The sequence below is a fragment of the Sylvia atricapilla genome, chromosome 19 (genome assembly GCF_009819655.1).
Source record: "Sylvia atricapilla isolate bSylAtr1 chromosome 19, bSylAtr1.pri, whole genome shotgun sequence".
Lineage (NCBI taxonomy): Eukaryota > Metazoa > Chordata > Aves > Passeriformes > Sylviidae > Sylvia > Sylvia atricapilla.
The window spans coordinates 10,332,669-10,354,101 of NC_089158.1; the positions used below are offsets into that span (position 1 = coordinate 10,332,669).

The window sequence follows — 21,433 nt, forward strand, 5'->3', positions numbered from 1 at the left end:
AATTGGCGCAGATGAAGAGCTCTGCGATCTTGCCTGTCCGTTAATATTGCACATCTCTATGTCTTGTGCTTAATTATTTTGTATCCTGCAAACAAATGTTAAACTGAGACCTTAAGTTCTTCAAGAAGATCTGAGAATTCTATGGATAAGATACTATTCAGAACAGGTATTTCAGAGGGAGTCATTTTCTCCTTTTTGTTTTGAGATTTCTGAGGAAAGCAGCATTGTCAGGGAACTGGTTTTCTGCCGAATGCTTCTGTCTCTGCAATGCATCTCCAGTAATATTTTATTTATTCTGGCAAAGGGTGAAAGCTTCCCAGCTGGTCAGCATGTTTAGGAGAGACTTGAGCCCTGGTTCTTGGTTCTTCAGCTTTCTGGTGAGTTTTGCTGGTTGTTTTTCTTATTCTGGGTATTTGAGATAATATTAATGTTTCTCTGAATGTTTCAACACATCCTCTCCACCAGGTTGGTCTGTCTAGGAGTCTCCTTGCCTTTGCAGCCCTTGCCAAGAACCAGACTACTAAAGGTTAGTGTTTTTATCAGCACTCTCTATGTGTTTTACAAGCAATATCCAGCACAGAGAAACAAAAGGTTTGCCTGGTGGCGCGAACAAAGGCAAAGAAACTTTTTCTGTTATCCTGTTTTGTGCCTAAAATGCTGTTTGCAGAGCTGGTATTTGCCAGGCTGTTTGCTCAGCTGCTGCTCTGCGCCCCACTGCAACTCCAAACCAAACAGATTATTTTGTGCCTGCAAATTGCATCTGCAAGTGCAGGAGCTGGGAGGAGCTGGGAAGAGGGGACAAAGCAAGAAAATTTGTTTTTACCTGACTGCCTCGAACAAGGTTTTCTGAGGGGCATCTCTGGGCACAGCAGAGTGAGCTTTTCCTTTGTGCTGAGCCTAGCAAGGGCTGTGTGTCCCACAGGAGTGTGCCCAGCTCCAGCCCCGGGCGGGAGAGCAGAGTCTCAGTTCAGCTCCAATGTAGCCCGGGTTTAGCTGTCACACTGTGCCCACCAACCAGCCCGAGGGCTGCACGGGGGGATGAGCTCCTCCAAGATGCACGAGGCACTGTTTTTAACAGCGGGCTGGAGAGGGTTTTCTGTTTCCCCACGTTCTGTGTGTCTTTCTCCAGGCTTTGCTCCTGTCACAATTGAGACCCCGAGACACACGTATGAGTATGTGGCCACTGCTCTGGACTGGTGGCAAGCTGACAGATACTGTGAGCAGCGCTTTGCTCAGCTGCTCCTTGAACCCCAGGACAGTGAGCAAGGCTCCTTCAGCAAGCTGCTGCAGTCCCACCACATCAGAGGTTCTGTCTGGCTGAAGGAAAGGGACAGTGTCCCCCACAAAACAAAGAGGAGACGTGAGTATTGCCGGACATGGGCTGTTTAGAGATGTTTCCACTCTGAAAAATATCTCTGGAGAAATTGTCCTTTGGGGTTTTTTTATTTGCTTATGCTTCTTTCTTTCTGCTGACTGAAATTTCTTCTTCTAGGTGGCCACACTGTACCAGTGCTGATATTCGGAGACAAAACAGACACAAAATACGTGAAGGTGCTCTCTGACTTCCCGGCACTGCCTGCTGTCACAGCCTGTGCCCACGTCCAGTGGGACACCAGGACCCAGGAGGTGGCTACCATCTTCTCCTACGCCGTGCCTGCTTTCATGAACGAGTTCCAGCTCCGTGGCTGTGTGGATGAGGAAGGATTTGTTCGCTTTGCTCTCATAGTCCACGGGCACCATTCCCCTTACCTGCCTGTGTTCCGTGCTGATGGACAGTGGCATCACTTCTGCGTCACCTGGCAGCGGGAAAATGGCACCTGGGCCATCTATGCTGATGGGAAAAGGAGGGCGTCTGCCAGTGGTTTGTGTTCTGTGGGGCCATCTGCCCCCCAGGCCATCTTCGGCCAGGGGACCTTCATAATTGGGCAGGATCAAGATTCCCTGGGGGGCACCTTCAGGGCGAAGGAGTCCTTCAGTGGGAACATCACTGACTTGCACATCTGGCAGAGAGTCCTCAGCACCGAGCAGATTGAGAAAGTTCGCTCGTGCTGGGTGCTGGAGCAAGACCTCATCTTTGGGTGGAGCTCAAATGCCCTGGAAGTGGAGAGCACCGTCCAGACAGTGACCACAGAGCTTCTTTGCCCAGGTCAGTCTCAGTATCCTCGTGGCTGCTGTCCTGGTTCTTAAGGCACAGCCCACAGCGTTGGTTGTAGCAGGGCTTGAGGGTTTGCTGCAGGGAAGGTGATTCCTGCTGGGGATGGCACGTCCCTTCTGTCTGTGTGTGTTTCCACAGGGCCTGTGGAGGAATGCAGAGTTTTGGAAGTTGGCAGCAGCGGACTCAGTCATGCGTCTTGTTTGCAGGCTTTGCCTTTCATCTGTCACTACAGCAAGGGTACAGCATTTAGTTATTCGTGCTTCGCTTGCACCGCACGCACTCCTGGAGGTCCCTGCTGGGGTGGGGAGGCCCCTGCTCTGAAGGGTCTCCTGCAAACCCACCAGGGCTGGCCCTTCTCTGCAGCTGCCTGCGCTCTGGCAGGGGCTTTACTCTCCCCCAGCTGAGCAGTGGTGGTCCACCTTCCGTGGCTTCTGGCTGCAGTGCTGTGAGCGCCTCCCAACTCAAGCATTCCCAGATTCCCTGGCCAGGGGAGCGCGGGGAGAGGCAGAAAAGGAGTGTGAAACTGGCTCTCCAGATGGGATCTTGTGCTAAAAATAAAACACAGCTGTGAAGTCTCCTTGTCCTGCCTGTCCTGCAGACTTAGCCCCCATCTGAGGACCGCTGCCCAGGCTTTGAAGGTGGCATGTGTTAACCACGCTGTTGGACACCACAGCAGTGGTTCTGCTTCTGGTTTGTCCCCAGATGCGTACTGGCAACTGAAAAGAGCTCAGCTGGAGTCCAGCCACTCGCTCGCCAGCTGCGTGAACAGCCTTGCAGTGAGGACTGTGGTGAGTCCTGCAGCCCCAGCAGTGGCACCTGGAGCAGGCAGGAGCTGCTGGGGTGGGTGTACTGGCACCTAGTGCTGTTTGAGGTCGCTTTGCCAGCAGTTGTGCCCGGGAGCTTCCCCTGAGCTGCTGTCGGAGGTTGTGACCAACACAGCTGTAACTGGTGCTGTGAGCAAACAAGCAGTGTTGCTTCAGATTGACTCATTTCACTGAGGATGAGAGTCTGGACAAGAGATCCCTTCCCCAGGATATTCCTGGTTGGCCAGACAGGTGTCCTGATGCCAGCAAGGACACGCAGAGCATTGCCAAGGCACAGCTGATGATCAGAGGGAGTCAGGGACTGAACTAACCCTTCTTTTCCACGGCAGATTCCTGACAGTGTCTTCACCACTGGCATGCAAGACATGAACCTCTCTGTGGCTCTTGATGTTCTGGATATCTTGGCATCTGTTCTGAGAAGAGGAGAAGTGCCCGTGCTTGAGCCATCTGACCTCCTTGCAGTGCTTCAGTTACTAAGCCAAGTTCCACATATGGAAATCCAAGAGGGAGATGAGCTGGAGATGCTGGAGCAGTTGGGCCAGTATTTCATGGAAATAGCAGAGTTGATTCTGGAAGAGCAGAATACTGGGACATGGTCATCGATCAGCCAGGTAATGGTGTCCCATTACAGGACTTGTGCATCCAGCACAGCAGGACCTTGAGCAATGGGGCCACTCTTCTGCTGCCCTTCAGCTGCAGAGCCTATTTCTGGGTGAAACCTTTTCCAAGCAGAGCAGATGGTTGTTCTAGAGCTTTGTGAAAACCAGGAGTCAAGTCTAAAGGTCTTTCATTCCAGAAGCTCATTTAGTTATTTATTTCCCTGCTGTTTCAATGGCTTTTTATACAGAACAGCAAGTTTCCCTCATTGCCAGACTTGTCTCCTTGCTGAAGGAACTGGGAACATCCTTCAGTAAAGAAATCACAGAGGAGCAAAGCCAAAGCCTCGAGTCCCAGCTTCTCTTTTTTTTCTGCCAAGAACCAAATGTTTAAGGAAACACTTGTGAGCTGTGGGAAGAGAGGGCTGATTTCCATCTCTCTGTCTGTGTTTGCAGGTTACCAGGGGGCCCATGGCTGTCGTGGAGCTCTGTGACAGGATGGTGTCCCTCTTGGTCCCGCTGCTGACCCCCGAGAGGACAAAGATCACAATCCAGTATGGGAATATTGGTGAGTGGCCCTGGAGGGTATCTCACCAAGACCCAGAGCAGTCACCCCATCTGGTTCCCAGTCCAAATCCACTCCTGGCTCCTCTCCTGCTCTGGCTCACTTCTTGCCAGCCCTGCGGCCTGCTCCCCATTTCCTCCGCGCAGTGTCACAGTGTGAGGGCACCTCTCATGCTGTGGATTGCAGGAGGATTGTAAGAAACCTTTGGGCTTGGGAGAAACTGAGCCCAGATGCCTGTGGTTTGCACAGAAAGGGACCCGTCTGCTGCTGCTGCTGTGGCTCTTGGCGGCTCTTGGCTGGGATTATAGTGTCCTCGTGGTGTCTTGCTGTAGCATAGCTCTGGAGGAAGGCTGAACCCTGTTCCAGCACCTGATTTTACCCGTGCACAGGGGTGGAGGTGAGGGAGCTGGAGCTGGGTGAGCAGGAGCTGAGTGCTGAGGCATACAAAGTCCGGACCCCTGGGAAAGGCAGGCGCGACCTCATCGAAGTTCCCGCAGAGGAAATGCAAAGGCTGAAATCCAGAGGTGTGTTCTGACCCCTGAGCCTCCCCTGGCACCGCCTTCCTTGGCGACACAAACTATTTTCCCTTGCCCCTGTGAGGTCTGCGGGAGTGTGGGGAGGGGATGCCCGTGGTGAAAGGGAGAGGGGCCGTGGGGCAGAGGTTCTGTACGGCCCCTCTGGTGACACGGGGGCAGCTGAGGGTCTTCTGGGCCCCCGGTGTCACCCCCCAGATGAGGGCAGCGGTGGCCAGCGCTGCTCTGTGTTCTGTCCCTGACCCCTGCTCTGTCCCTGCAGGTCTCCAGAGAGTCACGGTGAAGAACATGTGGTTTGGCTACAGCTCCCTGCAGCGCAGCCTGTCCAGCAGCAGCTCCACTGCTGTGTCCCGGGACGTGGCTGCCTCTGATGGGGGACAGAAGTGAGTGAAACAGAACCCCCCCGCACCCCAGGGCTGCCCTCAGCACCAGAAGAGCCCATTTCCAAATCTGCATTGAGCTGGTGCCTCGATTTGGGGTCACCTTCATCCCCATCCATCTCAGCCCTCGCCCGTGCCCTGAGGTGCCCCGTGGGGTGTCCTGCGTTCCTCTGGTTCCCGGGGGTGACCATCTCCGCCGGGGTGGAGCAGAGACCCCCGTGTGGCCGGGCAGGCGGTGTCCCCGGGGACGGTGGCGGTGGCAGCGGGAGCCGGGCCCGCTGCGCTCCCGGGGCTCCGAACACTAGGTGGGGATGGCCGCCCGCACATCCCGCACACGCTGCTCCGCTCGGCCCCTGGGCTGCGCGAACCTTCGGGATGCTGCAGTGCCCGACCACGGTGGGGTTTTGCCGGGTGTCCCAAAGCCCCCCGTGCCCCGCGCCAGGCCCTTTGCGGGCAGCCACCCGGATCCCTGCCGCTGTCCCGTGCGCCGGGCAATGCCGTGCTCTGAGCGCTCCCCGTGCTGTGAGCAGCGTCCTCTCCCCGGCAGGTTCCTGAGCACCGCCGTGGGCACGGCTGTCATCTCATCCACGCTGCTCAGCGAGCACCAGGAGATCAGCACGGCCGTGCGCTACCGCCTGCAGCACCGCGTCCAGGTACCGGCCCCGGGGCCGTGGCCACCTCCTGCCAGCCGCACGGCCCAGCCCGCTGTCCCCAGGCACGGCTCAGCACCCCACGGCTCGGGGGTGAGGGCGTCCTGTGTCCCCTTGGCTCCTGTGCCCGGGGAGGTGTTTGTCCTGCGCTCCTGCAGCCGAGCGAGTGAGCTGTGTATCCCCAGTGTGACCTGTCCCCTCTCTGCCTGCAGGACCTGCCCAACACTCTGGTGGGGCCCCTCTGCGCCTTCTGGAACTTCAGCCTCAGGTGCCTTGTCTCAGTTCGGGTCCCCAGATTCTTTGAGCTTTTTATTTCCGCTGGAAAAACCAAACATCTCATTAGAAATGTGAGGGTAAGAGTAGAGATCTGGAATTTTTTGCCTCCTTTGCATGCTGACATCCCCTGTCTGCTGGAGCAGAATGCTTTCCTGGGAAGATTTCCTTTGGAGAAGTCATTCACGAGCAAGTGACCTTTAATGAGGTATATACAACTCAAATGGAAAGCCCCAGTTAATTATGATTGTTGCCTGTGACCGAGAAGAGTTAGTTCAAGATATATGCCCCAAAGACATGCAGGACTCCCAGCCTCATAAATCCTGCCTGGCACTGGGATGTGTTTTTGCTGAATGTCACTGTGGTGAGAACACTGAGGCTGTGATATATTATGGGTTGGTAATTAAGTCATTCAAGTGAAAAAAAAAACCCTCCTTAGAGTCCCAGAGTTGCAGCAGGCATGGATCAGGTTGGGGAAGATGGGGAGGGCATGATTTTGGAAACAGCTGGTTATTATCCAAAGCAGCCCTGCTCTGCTCCTGACCTTCCTGTGGCACTGGGGAGGCTCAGGGGACAGTGGGGACAGAGCTGCAGCCACGTCCCTGCCCAGGGAGCTCAGATGGGAGCGTTGCTGGGTGGCTGAGACAGGCCTGAGGACCCAGTGGCACCAGGCTGGGTTTGCTGGAGGCAGAGCTGGTGGGCAGAGTGAGGCACAGGCAGCCCGGTGCTGCTCTCAGTGAAGGGGCTGCTCAGGGAGCTCTTCCCAGAGCAGCTGGGTTCTGTTTGAAGCTCTGATGGCTGGACTCCACTCTGTACTGCACACATTGACACAGATCTGTTTGTGCTGCGTGCCTGCTGGATGAGGGAAAGCCGCTGAGACAAAGGGAGAACCAAAGGGAAATCCACACAAAGACCCGCTTCTGATATCCTCATCTTCCTCCTTTAAACTCTGCTTTTCCTGGGGGAATGGAATTCCCATCACGCCCTGGCTTTCTGTGGAAGTGAAAGGTGATTTCCGTGTGTTTTCTCTGTTTTTTGCTGCACGTTAGCCCAGATGCTGGTGGGATGTGGTCCACAGCTGGCTGCTCTGTGGTGATGTCTTTCTCAGACTCCACTGCCTGTTTTTGCAACCACACCACACACTTTGCCATCCTGCTGCAGGTGTACGAGCAGGAGGTGAGTGAGGGGCCTGTCTGGCTGCTGTGGGGTGGGTGCTGGGGCTGCCAGCTGGTGTGTGCTTAACTCAGGAGGGACTCGTGTCTCCTCTGGTTTCATGTCCGGGGCAGAGGACCACCACGGAGGAGTTCACGCTGCAGATTCTGACTTTTATTGGATGTGGAGTTTCCTTCTGTGCCTTGATAGCCACCTTCATTTTGTTCTTGGTAGTTCGGTAAGAAAAGCCTGTACACTCGTAGCCTTCCTGGCATTTTTCTACTCGATATTTTACTTCCGAGCCTTTCTCAAAGTGTCCTTTGCCAGCGTGGGGAGAGGTGGGAGCTGCCCTGTGGTCCAGGGCAGAGGGGAGTGCTTGTTGTTGGCTGGAGAGGGGCTCTGCCCTGGTTGTTTCTGTGGAGATGCTCATTGACCTGTGCACACACCTGGGTGTCAGCGGGAAGAACTTGCACCAATTGCTAACGATGTTTGCTATAAAAGCTGCTCTGCTAGAATTAATTTTTATAAAATAAATGGAGCAGGGACTATTTCTTTGATTGCCAACCCTTCTGTGTCACTTGGCAAGCACAAGAGATCTGCCTTGTGAGGCAGAGATCTCCCTCCACCTCCCCCTGACTGCCTGCTCCCTGAGCCGTGGCCGAGGGCTGAGCAGCTGCATCCAACTGTCCCCAGCACCAAGTGCTCCTGTCCTCTGCCCCTTGGGCTGTCATCTTTGCAGAGAGTGGTGGGGAGACCACAAGGGAGATCTCTCTGCACATCCTGAGAGGACAGGAAGGACCCTTTTGTCTTGCCCCTTTTTATCTGGCTGCAGCTCAGGGCTCCCTCTCTCCCTCCCCAGCGTCCCCAAGAGCGAACGAACCACTGTGCACAAGAACCTGATCTTTGCACTGGCTGCAGGAGAAGCTCTGCTCATGTTCAGTGAGTTGGCCAAGACCAACCAGGTGAGCCCACCGGGAATGTCCCACCCAGCCCAGGTGACCAGGCTCCAGCATCACTGTCAGAGCAACAGAAGCGCAAAGCCTTTTATTAATCACCTCTAAATGGCATCTGGGGTAGAATTGTCTGTCTGTGTGGAGATGCACATATATCCGTGGTGCAGTTGTGGTTTCTGTCCTCTCCAGGCGCTGTGTTTCATGGTCACTGCCTTCCTGCATCTCCTCTTCATGGCAGCCTTCTCATGGATGCTGGTAGAGGGGCTTCTCCTCTGGAGCAAAGTGGTAGCGGTCAACATGAGCGAAGACAGGAGAATGAAGTTCTACTACGTGACAGGCTGGGGTATCTGCACACTCCTCTGCCTTGGGTCCTCAGGAAATTATTCTTTTTCTTTTCTAGAGAAAGTTTTGATAGGAGACATGCACAGTTGTTTGATTTAATTTAATATGAGAACTGGGTGCCAGTGCCCCGCAGAGGCTCTCATGAATTATTTGTCAAAATGCTAATGTTGAAGTTAAGCAGCGTTTCTGTTGTATTTCTAAATCCAGGAGTTCAGTAAAAAAAAAAAAAATGGAGGAGGAGATTCATGGTAAGTTCTTGTCCTTGGAGAGCATCACTATTGTCTAATAGTAATTAAATATAAATGTGTTCCTCACTAAGCACCTTTTATTCTGAGAGAGCCCTTTAGGGACATAGAATTGTTTGAATAAGCCGAGTTTTATGTCAAAGAGGAGCCTCTTTAGGGATGTGCTGCTCGAAGAGCACACACCTAGCTGGACACTGGGCAACCACTTCAAGTATTTTGGATTGGTTTATGTCTTTGATTGTCCATTTTGTTAAAAAAGCAATCTGAGGAATAAATTGCTTTGGTCAGGACTCAGGACTTGGAATGCTTTATACCTCAGAGAAAGATGCTGACAGCTTGTAAATCTGGCTGTGTTGAGCCAGGGCAGATCTCAGCTGCAGAGAATTGATGTTGCTCGTGGGGTTTTGGAGTCTCACTGAAGCCTGTCTGATCAGGGAGGGGTTTGAAGCAATTGTCTGGTGCTCAGTGCCCTGCATGGGGCATCTCTGCTCTTCCCAGGGTTTAACCTGTGGGGTTTTTTTTCCTGCAGGGCTTCCAGTCCTTATCGTGGGGGTGACCCTTGCAACTTCCTTCAACGAGTATGTGGCAGACAACCACTGCTGGCTGAGCGTGCAGACCAAGGTCATCTGGGCCTTCGTGGGGCCTGCGCTCTGCATCCTGGCTGTGAGTGCCAAACCCTGCTGGGAAGGTGGCAACCCTCAGGCTCTGGTCCCAGAAAAGCAGTCCACAGTCAGGGATGCAGATCGTTGTGCCTGCTGCTTTTATAGGAAAAATATTGTTTTGCTTTATATAGACTTCTGCGGCACAAATGAATCGCTTCAATCAAAGAAGTTTTTTGATAGGAAAAAAAGTGCTCTAAGAAAATTGTGCTGGCCAGTTCTTGGTTGGCTCTTCAGTTAGGAATGTGGTGTGTGACACTGCCTTAGCTAAAGGTCTGATTTTAATACAGGAACATCTACATGCTCGAAATCTCATTTTACAAAACACAGCAGCAGAAAAAGGTCCAATGATCATGGGGTCCAGAACAGACCTTTAACAGGGAAGACGTTCTCTAGGAGAAGTTTTGGGATAAAGTTTCCTAGATTTCATACACGTGTAGATAGCTCTGTGAAGCCTTTTGGTTTCATTGCTTCCTTGGTAGTGATATTTGTCCCTGAGCTCTGACACTAGCAGGAGAGTCTCATCACTGGAGCTGAGGCTCCAGGGTGGGTTGTGTCTCCCTGAGCCCAGCAGCTCTGCCCTGGCAGGTGAACACCTTCGTGCTGCTCCGGGTGGTGATGGTGACTGTGGCCAGCGCTCGCAGGAGGTCGAAGATGCTGACGCCCAACAGCAGCTTGGAGAACCAGATTGGAGCACAGATCTGGTGAGCAGGGGAGGGCCTGGCTGCTCTGGGTGTGAAATATCCGAGATAGTGTTAGATATGTGGAAGAAATCCTTGTGAAGAGGGTGAGGCACTGGCACAGATTGCCCAGAGAAGCTTGGCCAAGTGAAAGACGCTGAGCTGTGGAGTCAGGGCACAAGGGGCAGAGGGGATTTTCTCCCCCAGGGTGACTGTGTCTCACCCAAAGACAGTCTCTGCTCCCAGCTGTGAAGCCCAACCAGCACCTCCAGCTTGGGCAGCCAGTGCTGGTCTCATCTGCACTCACACTCCCAAATCTCACCCCTTTGTGACAGGAGACCCTTGGCAGAACCTGCAGAAATCCAAGATTGGGACTTGAGTTGAAATTAAGGCTGCTGGGGGCTACACACCCAGGGGAAGAGGCAGTGGGGACTTCTGTAATCAGTCAATACTGAGAGACCTCTAAAAAACTGCTGCCTGAGTCATTACTTTATCATGCTCTGTGAATTTTTATTGTTGTTAGCTGGCGCCGGATACCCCTGCTAGACATGCATTGTTCCCCTGTAGCATAAATAAATTTCCCCAAATTTACAGAAGCACAAAGATAGGGCATTGCTGGAGGGCAGGGTGACATCCATGTGCAAATAAAATAAATAGAGAAACCCTCCTTGTAGCAGAAATTGGGGGGAAAATAGCTGTTTTCTCACGGCTGATGACGTCAAAGAGCTCCCTTCTTGCTGGCTTGCAGTGATAAATGAAGAGCAGGGCTGGCACACTGGGGTCTGGGAGGTGAAATATCTGATTTTTCCTGTCTTAACTTACTTTGTTTGCAGGGGAATTTGTTCCACAGCTACTGTCTCAGTAGTGTTTCATCTCTGAAACGTGCCCTGGGTAACCCTGAGCTCTTCCTCCCTGCAGGGCCACGGCCAAACCCGTGCTGGTGCTGCTGCCCGTGCTGGGCCTCACCTGGGTGTGTGGCATCCTCGTCCACCTCAGCATCGTTTGGGCCTATGTCTTCATCGTGCTGAACTCCCTGCAGGTGAGTCCTGCACCAGGTGTGTCCCCAGGTCACAGCCAGGAGACACCTCCACCTCCCTGTGCTTCGGGCTCTCTACCTGTCCTTGCAGCAGGGACACTTGAGCTCTGAAGCCAGCCCAGCTTTCCCAAGCTGCTGGGCTGTTTTGTCTGAGGAAACTTGTTTCATCCTTCCAAGATCCAAAATATAACTCTGGAGACCTTGTACATCTAATGACCCTCAGCACCAGTCTCTGCTGGTGTCCTACTGCTGCCACAGGTTTCCAGTTCAAATCTTGTTTCTTGTGTTAGTTTTTCTCACATCAGTGTGGTGATTCAATTCAAAACGGCAGTTACAAACTCATTAGAGTGTTTATTTGCTCGTATAATGGGTAATTAAGATGGTACCCGTGCAGTCAAATGGGGCAGACATCCCTCCTGCTGTTTGCTTCTGGGAAATGAGCTTCTTTCCTGCAGGACAGGGCTGGGCCCTGGGTGCCACTGTCCCCGTTAGGGCAGAGCCTGTCAAAGGTCACATCCAGCCACGGCACGCTCCGGTGGCGTGCTCCAGGATGGGTGTTTACCCACGGCTGCTGCTCAGACACTCGGAGAGGCTGTGAGCCCTGTGAGCAGCACAGAGCCACCTTCCCCTCGCCTGGAGCTCAGCTTGACTGGGGCAGACTGGGCAAGGACTGAGAATAGAGAACTGAGCCCCTTCACCCCTGAAATCCATGTTGTGTGCAGCCGTGCAGCTCCTCCCCGGGGCTGCTCCCAGTGCCCAGTGCCAGCTGTACTGGGAGTGTTTGGTGTGCCAGCTTTGGTGGGCTGTGATCAGAGCCTTGCTTGGTGCAGCTGGACACTTGGGGGCTGTTTCTGTTAAAGCCTTGTGTGGGTCATATCACCTCCTTCAGACTCTTCATTCCTCTTCATCACCTGGCCACATTTGTGAGGCTTTTTGCTTGTCTTGGCATCTTCCAGAGCCATGGCCAGGACTGCCATTATTGCAGTCGTGTTGTTAATGAGTTTGTGTTAACAGGGAATTCTGGAGGGCAGAAAGTAGCATCGTTACCTGGTGCGTATTTGCACCATTATTTTCAATATTATACCTTAATATCTGCTTCTGAGTTTACTGTTTTCATCAAAAGGCTTTAAAGCTGTAACCAGGCTGTTATGTGGTTAGGAGAGCAAAGCAAATCGTGTAAATCCCAGCAGCCAGGAGTGCTCAGTTCTGCCCCAAGCTGGGGCTGCTCCCAGGACCTGGGGATATCTGCACCTCAGGGACACACGGTGACAAAACCCCCTGGAACATGTGCTTGCCACTTGCCACCTGCGATTGAGAGCATCGACAGAGGCCTTGCCAACCTTGAGAGAAGGCAGCTGTAGATGGAGCTAGAGGAGCACTGAACACCCCTGAACACCCTGAACACCCCAGGGCTGGGGGAAGGAGGGTCTCAGCAGACAGTGGGAGCAGGGCTGGGGGGCACAGCGTGGGGCAGAGCAGCCCTGGGCTGAGCTGTGCTGCACCAGAGGGGCCCAAGGGCACTCCCTGGGCAGTCCCAGCCCTTGGCACTGCCCGTTCAGGGTGCCTTGCCCAGTGCTCGAGCACAAATCCTGCTCCAGGGGATCCAAGTGAAGGGAGCAGCTGGGCACTGCCTCCCCAAACCACTGGGATCAGAGAGTTTCCCACCCCCACCTCCCATTTTCCTTTCGTTTCAAGAGGAGTTGGCTCCTGCTGTAGCTCGTGCTTGTGGAGCAGCCAGGTTTATGGTGCTTCCCTCTGGCACACTCGGCTGTTTTCAGTGTAGCATTGGCCCAGCTCTCCAAGGGTGAATCCTGGTGTTCTCACCACGGGCACGAGATGTGTGACTGCCCAGGACTGTGATGTGACTGCCCAGGGCTGTGGGGTGGCTGCTCAGGGCTGTGGGGTGACTGCTCAGGGCTGTGATGTGACTGCCCAGGACTGTGGGGTGGTGTTCAGGACTGTGGGGTGACTGCCTAGGGCTGTGGGGTGGCTGCCCAGGACTGTGGGGTGGATGTTCAGGGCTGTGGGGTCCCTGTCCAGGGCTGTGGGGTGTCTGGCCCTGCTCCAGCAGCCAGGGGCTGCTCACACACATCCTCTGATGGGAGGTTCAGGAGGTTCCAGGGCCAGACAGGGGCTGCCTCTCCACATCTCCACTCTTAAGGATACCAGGAGGATGGCAGGAGGTCTGTCTTAAAGACAATTAAACAGCATCAGTTCTCCAGTCTCCTCATGCCACGCTTGGGCTACTGAGCAGGAGAGAACTGCAGGCTCAGAGCTTTGTGGACAGCCATGGCTGTGCTGTCCTCACTTTCCTCTGTCCCTTCATTCCCAAGCTCAGGACAATCTGCCGATTGCCCCAGGAGAGAAATAAATGCTGGGGAGAAGCTGCAGGGTTGAGAGAAAGTCACCCCACTTCAGGCCCTTTGCTGACTGTCCTGTGGATCAGCTGGGATTTCCTTTGAGGCCAGAGCATTTCTTCACCTGTGGGTCCTGTGCAGCTGTTCTGCTGCTGGGGTTGTTTTTTGTTTCACTGCTTTCTGTCCGCCTGCAGAAGCCCAAGCCTGTCTCCGAGGCTGCTCTGTGTGTTGGCACCAAAAGTGACAACCCCTTCTCCAGGCAGGCAAGGCAGGGACCCAGAGAGTGACTGAACAGCGAGAGGGAGCCTGTGGTGCTGTGGGGCAGGAGAAGGGCAGGAGAGGGGCAGGAGCAGCAGGAGCAGGGATGGAGGTTCAGGCAGGAGCAGGGATGGAAATGCAGGACGAAAAGGGATGGAGGTGCAGGAAGGAGAGGGATGGAGGTGCAGGCAGGAGCAGCAGGAGCAGGGATGGAGGTGCAGGAAGAAGAGGGATGGAGGTGCAGGAAGGAGAGGGGCAGGAGCAGCAGGAGCAGGGATGGAAATGCAGGACGAAAAGGGATGGAGGTGCAGGCAGGACAGGGCTCCCCCAGAGCTGCATCCCCACTCCCGCCCACTGCTGCAGCTGGGCCTCCTCTCCTTCCCCGCTCTCCTCCCAGCCGACCTCTCTGCTCCCCCCTCCCCACGCTCATCCAGAATGATTCTTTCAAGGAAGACCTGCCTTGGAAGCCTGGCCAGAAATGTGGTCTGGGGGAGTGACCAGCATTGCTGGCTGAAGGACAGGTCAGGGCGCGGTGCCAGGGGGCTGCTACCATTGTGCCTGCCAAGAGCTCGCAGATGAGAGCAAGGCTCGTTGGAGACAAGATGAATTGCATCTCTTGCTGCAGCTGATTTATCTCGCTGCGATAACAAAACACCCCACAGATATAACATAAATCTGGTGGGGCAGATAGGGCTGCTTTAAGGCCGGAATGGTGGGTCTGGAGCTGTAATTAGCCCCAGGCTGTGGCCCCCAGGCAGCGCTGCCTCTGGGGCTGGCCTGGGCACTCTCCTGGGCACATCCCTCACACAGCTGTGCCCGGCGTTCCCTGGGTGCCACTGCTCCTGGTGCTGGTGTGTGAGAGCAGCAGACTCTGTGAACAGCCTGGTCTCAGGGCTGGGGGCTCCTTGCTGCCTGCCTGTCCCTGGCTGTGCTGTGCCCACCCTCTGTGCCACTCTCAGCCATTCCCGTGCTCCTCAAGCCCCTTGGCTCCCTGCACAGGAGCACAAACCAGCCTTACACCCCTGACCCTTCCTCTGCTCTCTCCTTGCAGGGCCTCTTCATATTCCTGGTCTATGCCCTCTATAACAGTGAGGTAAGGGAAGGTTCAGTCCCTCAGCAGCCCACAGTGTGCTGGCACCTGGGGGAGCTGGGGTTTGGCACTTGCAAAGGCAGCACAGCCCCACTGTGCTTCTGGAACCATGGCTGCTTTTTCTCTGTGGCTTGCTGGAGCTGTGCTAGAGCTGCTGTGGCCCTCTCTCATGTCCTTGCTCTGCTGCAGGTGAGGAATGCCATCCAGAGGATGAGGGACAAGAAGAAAGCCCTCTCATTCACAGTAAGTTGGAAGGAATCCCTGCTGCCCCTTCGTCCACCAGGCACCCACCAGAGGAGGGTCCCGGCTGGACTGTGGGTCTGCTTTGAGGAGAAGATGATGGAAAGAAATCTCATTTTTTGCTTTTGTCCCCCTTCTTTGCAGCCTTGTTGGAGCCAAATATAGCCTAGCCCCTTCAGGCAGCAGCCTGCTCTGCCAGGGTGGGATGGGGACCAAAGCTGTGCTGATGAAATGGATCTTTGGAGCTGGATCTGGATGTAGCAAAGACTCCCTGCAATTTTCACTGACCTGTATCTCCTCGCTGTCGTTACAGAACTGCTCTCATCCCATCAACTACTCATCCAGTCCCAGGAACACGAGCTCCTGGGAGACAGGGAAGCTGAGTCCTGCAGCTGAGAGTGCCCTGCCAAGCCCTGTGCAGAAAGACCCTCCAGTGAAGATCATCACCAGCAAAGGTGAGAGGGTTGTTTTTGCTGTTGGCCCGGGCTGGGTGCTGACACCACAGTAAAATGCTATTCCCAAAACTTGAGTTTTAGTGCACCTGGCACTGCATTAATTCCTTTGCTTGTGTGAGCACAGGGTCTGCTGCTGCTGCTGAAGGGGAAGGCAGAGTCCGTGTGGGTCTCAGAGGGGTCAGGTCCATGGCTGGGGCTGCCAGGCTGTGCATTGCATTCTCCTGAGGAAAATATCCACATTAGTGTCTTAAAAATTAATTTTCTGGAGGAGAGGCAAAGGTGACAGTAGAAAATAGGGATTTTGGCTTAGGGGAAAAAAGGTTTTGCATTTTCCAACCGGTTTGTGGGTGCAGTGATGCAGAAAACCCATTTGATCCCTTTCCTTCAGTGAGGGACACAAAGCACCAAGTTCTTGAGAGAGCATGAATATTTCTGTTCTCTGGCCTGTCCACTGATTGTGCTGCTTCACCCTTTAGGAAACTTTGGAGCCAAAATTCCCATGGGGATTTCATCAATTATGTCCCCCGAGAGACCGGTATGTAACATCTGCTATCCTTCCTCCTTCACCCCGCCCAGAGCACAGCAGTTCTGTGGGGACACCCCTGAGCCTGGGCACCAGGGGACACCCCCCTGGGCTGGGGGACAACAGGACACTTTCCAAGGGCAGGAGAGGAGGTGGTCCCAGGACAGTGGAATCCCAAGGTAGAGGCTCCCCCTGAGGGAATGACACCAGGAGGGTGCTTAGAGCAGGGCCCTAGAGGAAAACGAGGTGCTGCTGAATTCCAGCCATGAAGCCCCAGGCTGAGGCTGGTATGGATCAAGCAGGAGACTTTCCCAAGGACAGCGAATCAAACCAGGCAGCGGGGCAGGTGCCATGGGCAGGTCTCATCTCTCCCAGGAGGGCTGTGCTGCCTGCATCGGGATGGAGAGCTCAGCATGGCGCTGCCTAAAGCAGGGAACAATTTAAATTTGACTACTCTGCTCCCACTTCCATCTCCTGCTATTGAAATGATCATCAATCCTTGTGCACTTGACACACAAGTGCCGTAATTTTCTCAGATTAAAATCCAACACTACTTTCGTGAGTCTCTCACTGAAGGATCTCTCTTTCCCTCTCTAATATTTATCCTTTGAAAACCTATGTCACAGAGACAGCTCTTATTTATCCAATAGATAACACTTCTATAGCTGGCGTATCGTTCTGAAGGCACTCAGCAAAATCCATATTTCCATCTCCCGTGATTTATACTGTGGTTAATGCTGCAGCACCAGGCCCCTCGTGCTGAACAGCACCAGGACTCTCTGGCAGGTGATGCTTTTCTCAGCCAGCCAGGTGCTGGCTGTGTGAGCCAGGGTCAGGGCTAAGCTCCTGGCACCAGATATGAGACGTGGGCCACAGGGATTAGCCCAAGGACCCGAGTTCCCTAAGGCAGGGGCATTAGGAGGCAGCAGATCCCCTAAATGCCAAGGCCGTGGCATTTCTGAGTAGGCAAAGACAAAAAGTGCTTCCCTCTGTGTGAGGGTCACTGAGGGCTTTGCTGTATCTTTGCTGCATAAACACTTAAACTGACAAAACACTGAGCCACCGAAGATACAAACACAGACAAGATGTTCTTTGTGTTTCAGCTTTTTAAAATGTTGTTTGGTGATCTTTGTTGTTGTTGGGCTGGGAGTAGGAATTTTACATCTCTCAGAGCATTAACCATCCTTTAAGCACAGAGTGTGTGGGCTCTTCCCACCACAGCACAGGGGTGCTCTCCTCCTTTCCTGCCTTCTCCTGTGGTCTCCAGCGTGGTACCCAGCCTGGTGGGTGACACGGGGCTGGAAGGGTCCCCAGAGTGGGTTTTTGGAGCAGGGTGTCCACTGCCCACTGCTGAGAGCTGCAGCTGTGTCCAGGGGCAGTGCCAGGAGCCCATCCCTCGGGGGTGGGATGAAGGCTGTGGCTCCCAGGGCAGCAGATTCATGCTGGGACAGTGGGTGGTTGGGTCCTGGGGAGCCCTGCCTGGCCCAGGGGGTGTGCTGGGGACAAGCAGCAGCAGAGCCATCAGGCCCATGCTGCCTGCTAACACACGCTCTCCCCTCTTTAGGCCATAGAGCTGACGGCGTTCAAGTGCTCAGGTAACGTTTGCCTCCACGGTGTTGTGTGGTTTTTGGTGCTGCTGGTGCTGGTTCCTGTGGTTGTGTGCTGGAGGGCTGCCCAGAGCTGCTTTCTGCTCAGGGTATTGTTCCCAAACTGCCCTGATGGGTCCTGCCCTGGCCAGGCTGGGGGAAATCTGTGTCCCCTGAACAGCTGAGGGAGAGGTGAGGGCTGTGGAGCCCCAGCAGCTCTGCCAGGGCACTGCCTCTCTCCCAGGAGAGCTGCTGCCCCAGCCAAATGTCCCCTCTCAGGGCACCTGCCTGGTTTGTCCCCACGTCTCTGCACCTTTCCTGCTGCCCACCCTTGTCTGCTCCAGCTGCTGGGGCCCCGCTGTGCCAGCAGAGCTGGGGGTCACAGGAGTGGGCCCTGCAGGTTCCTGCTGCTCTCTGCCCACCCCACAGCCCCGCTGCTCTGTGGGGTGCAGCAGGGACTGGCATCCCTTGCTGCTGGGCTGTTTCCAGGGGGGCAGCAGCTCTTTCTGCCCTGGGCTATTTGAAACCAGCAGCTGTGGCAGAAAACACCGGTGGGTGCTGGGAGTGCCACGATCCCAAAGAGGGGAAGCTGGGGAAGGTGGGGTGTTCAGACAGGGCTGGATTTATGGGCTTAAAAGCAGCCATTTAGCTTCTTCTGCTTCAGGTTGTGGAAAGGCCAATGTCACCATGGAGGTGGGTAGAATTAAAAGCAGAAATCCTTCCTAAGCCCCAGGCCTCTGCTGGATGGCAGCTCCCTGTTCCCTCCTCAGCCTCCCAGGCTGGCTTTGGGCAAGTGCCCAGCTCCTCAGAATACAAATGGAGCATATTTCGGTTTATTTTCTTTAACAACCGCTGAGTACTCCCAGTGCAGCTTCTGGATGGGGACCCTCAGGCAGACAGTGCAGTGAGGACACACAGGGGGTGGAGTGATCATCTTTTTTCAAGCATTGTGACATTTTCCTTTGTCAAGGCGAGCAGTGCATTAGCAGGTTTCTGATTCTGCCTCCACACACAGTGTCTAAGCAGGGCATCCTCAGACTGTTTTCGAGATGATGCCACCCAGAAGCAGTGCAGCTTTCCTGCCCTCACTGGACACGTGAGGAAGGCAGAGATGGTGGCGTCCAGGAGGAGATGTGCAGCAGCATTTTGGGCACAGCAGTGGGGTCTCAGAGGCAGCGAGACCTGCACCCAACACAGGCATTTGTGCTCTGTCCACCCACCCTCACCTTCTTCTGCACACCTTATAGCCCACGGGTGTTATTAAACTCCAGCTGTGTGAAGGAGTGGGCTGTTCAGTTTGGTTTCATTTGCTCAGGTGAGCCCTCGGTGTGTTTTTAAAAGCCCAGGTCTGTGCAGAGGGTGACGGAACGGTGCCGTGGCAGGGAGCAGGGCTGGAAGGAAAGCTGTGCACCCTCCCGAGAGCCCCCCAGGCCGCCCCCGTGGCTGGGCCATCCTTGAGCCCGGGGTGAAGGAGCAGATGTTGAAGCAGAAGAGCTCTCCTGTCACACTTGTGTTTGTGCGGCGGCACGTTGCCGGTGCCGGCCCCGCCGCTGCTCCGGGCTCAGCCACAAGTGCCTGCAGCCATTAAAGCCGGGAATAAAAGGGATATAAAACCAGCTGCAGAGGTGCAGGGGCACCCCAGGGCAGCTCAGCCTCACACAGCCGTGTGCCTTCACATTCTGGTCACAGAGCAGAGCGCTGCCGAGCTCCGGGGCGCCAGAATGGGGACAGATCATTCCAGCACAGACACTGTCCCCTCTTCTATTTGCTGTCTCCCAAATGGTTTAGTGAAGAGAGATATGTTTAGGCCAAGATATCTTTATTTGAAAGCTGCCAGCCAGCTGATGAAAATGCTGCTGCTGCCAGCAGGAGCTGTGGCACAGACATAGGAGGAGCCCAGCTGGGATGGGGTCCAGCACCTGGGATGGGGTCCAGCACTTCTCTGCTCCAGCCACACTCCTGTGAGAGCTCTGGACGTTGCACTGGCTCCAAGTGGCTCCATGGGGAAGTGGGAGGATGAGGGTGGATAAAATCCACGTGAATGCCAGGCCAGAGCCAAAGAACGAGGGGTTTTGCAGCACGGTTGTGGCAAGAGCCAGGCATGGCCTCCCCCCAAAAAAGGGCTCAGTGCATGGAGCAGTTGTGCAGTAATGAGCTCCAGCCCAGCTGTAGGGAGCTGCACTGTGCAGCCAGCCCTGCCTGGCTTCATTACACACTTTTTGTCAGCAGGGCATGGCTGGGGCGGTTCACATATTTGCACAAACAATAAGTCCCATCTTCCTCCTCCTGGCAAACAAGGGCTCCAAGAGGCCTCCACATCCTCCATCTCCTCGAGTGATGGCTGCTTTGTTTCCCCACGATAATTTCATTATTCTGTTTGAATACATTTATATGTTGCTAAGCCACACATAGCAACATGGATCTTGTCTCCACAGCCCAGCCTTCCTCTGATCGATACCGAGTAATTCTGCAACTCTCACCATGCTGTGTTACATAAGCTCGGTTTGAAATAATGAGGAATTTATGAGGCTTTGGGATTCAAAGGCAGAAAAGCACCTGAGTGTCCTGGGGAGAAATGCAGACCCTGTCTGCTGGGCTGAGCGTGGCACGGCCCTCCCTGAGGGGTCCCTTGTGTCCCCTGTGCAGCCCACACGGTGTTCCTGACACGGCAGAGCTGCTGTTTGCCTTAAATCCCATTTAAATCTCCTTGTTCCGTGCTCTCAGCACTGGGTGCTGTGCTCAGGGGTGACTGACCAGGCAAGAAAAGGTTTCCTGCCAGTTCTCCCTCTGCCCTCCCCTGCTGCCAGCAGAGCTGAGACCTCCTCTCCTTTGTTTTAGGTTTCTGACAAGTTTCTGGGCGAGGAGCCTGCAGTGCAGAGGGCCCTGCAGCAGGAAGGATGGCAGGTCGGAGGAGCTGGCTTCCCTTGGAGAGCTTCCAGCCCGGGCAGAGCTGTCACCCTGCCTCCTGCCCAGCTGCCAAACCAAGGCAGGGCAGTGTGGGCTCCCGTGGGGCTGTGTCTGCTGCTCCTCCCCAGGGTGGGCACCCCACACACAGGTACTTGTGCTCTGGGGTCCCCACAGCTCCTGCAGCCTCTGCTGGGGCAGTCAGGGCTGCCCCACGTCCCCCTGCAGCACTGGCAGTGCTGGGCTGTGCTCTCGGTGCTGCCTGAGGGGGCTGGAGCAGTGGGATGGGAACAAGCCCACCCAGCCGTGCCCACACTCCGTGGGGAGGATGGCAGCACTCCTGAGCTGGGGCAGGCCTGGGGACGAAGCACAGGCACTAGGGAAGCCAGCAGCTGGCTTCAAGCCTTTTCTAAACCAGCTGACATCAATAGCATCTTCTGCTGTTTAGGACAAAAATCCTCTCCCTGCTCCTGCTTGGGTTCCTTCCCGGCTGGCCTGGCCCCGTGCCAGCTGCTTCCCTTCCCTCTCCTCCTGTCACCTCTGGTGTGTTTAGAACATAGAAAATGTAGCGGGGTTTTTGGCCCATTTTGACAAGAGTAAATGCTGATTTTAACGACAACCTCCTCTCCTTGTTGCACTGTGTCCAGGGGAAACAGGGAAACTCGTGTCCAGCTCTGCGTGGCTGAGCCCAGTGAAGGGGGTTTGGCCAAGGACCAGAGCACTGCCCACTAACTGCCCAAAAATGTTGCTGTACCCGCACTCACTTGCAAAGCGCTTTAAGAGTCACTTTGGCAATTCCCAGCAGCACTCTGAACCAATCTGGAGTGCCCTGAAGCAAAGGCAGCAGCAGCCCCCTCACCACAGCCACGCTGTCCTGGTCCCACAGAGGCAGGTGACACCCCAGCAGTGCGCCCACAGACACCCAGCCCTCCCCATGCCAAGCACCAACCGCTAGGATTAGGAAGACAGCCAAAAAA

At 54.8% G+C, this 21,433-nt stretch overlaps 1 protein-coding gene across 1 annotated transcript; it reads left to right on the top strand.

Annotated features, from left to right (window-relative positions):
• Positions 1 to 329: 329 nt before the first annotated feature.
• Positions 330 to 21,411, top strand: ADGRD2 (adhesion G protein-coupled receptor D2). Its single transcript, XM_066333067.1, is given in 27 exon segments — positions 330 to 377; positions 466 to 526; positions 1,130 to 1,360; positions 1,493 to 2,146; positions 2,294 to 2,392; positions 2,858 to 2,943; positions 3,309 to 3,590; positions 4,032 to 4,143; positions 4,530 to 4,664; positions 4,936 to 5,056; positions 5,601 to 5,706; positions 5,916 to 5,971; positions 7,026 to 7,152; positions 7,263 to 7,366; positions 7,988 to 8,090; positions 8,271 to 8,424; positions 9,198 to 9,331; positions 9,916 to 10,031; positions 10,926 to 11,046; positions 14,710 to 14,751; positions 14,938 to 14,991; positions 15,302 to 15,443; positions 15,920 to 15,978; positions 17,531 to 17,561; positions 18,568 to 18,710; positions 20,391 to 20,456; positions 21,343 to 21,411. Coding segments are annotated over 27 exon segments (3,456 nt in total).
• Positions 21,412 to 21,433: the final 22 nt, after the last annotated feature.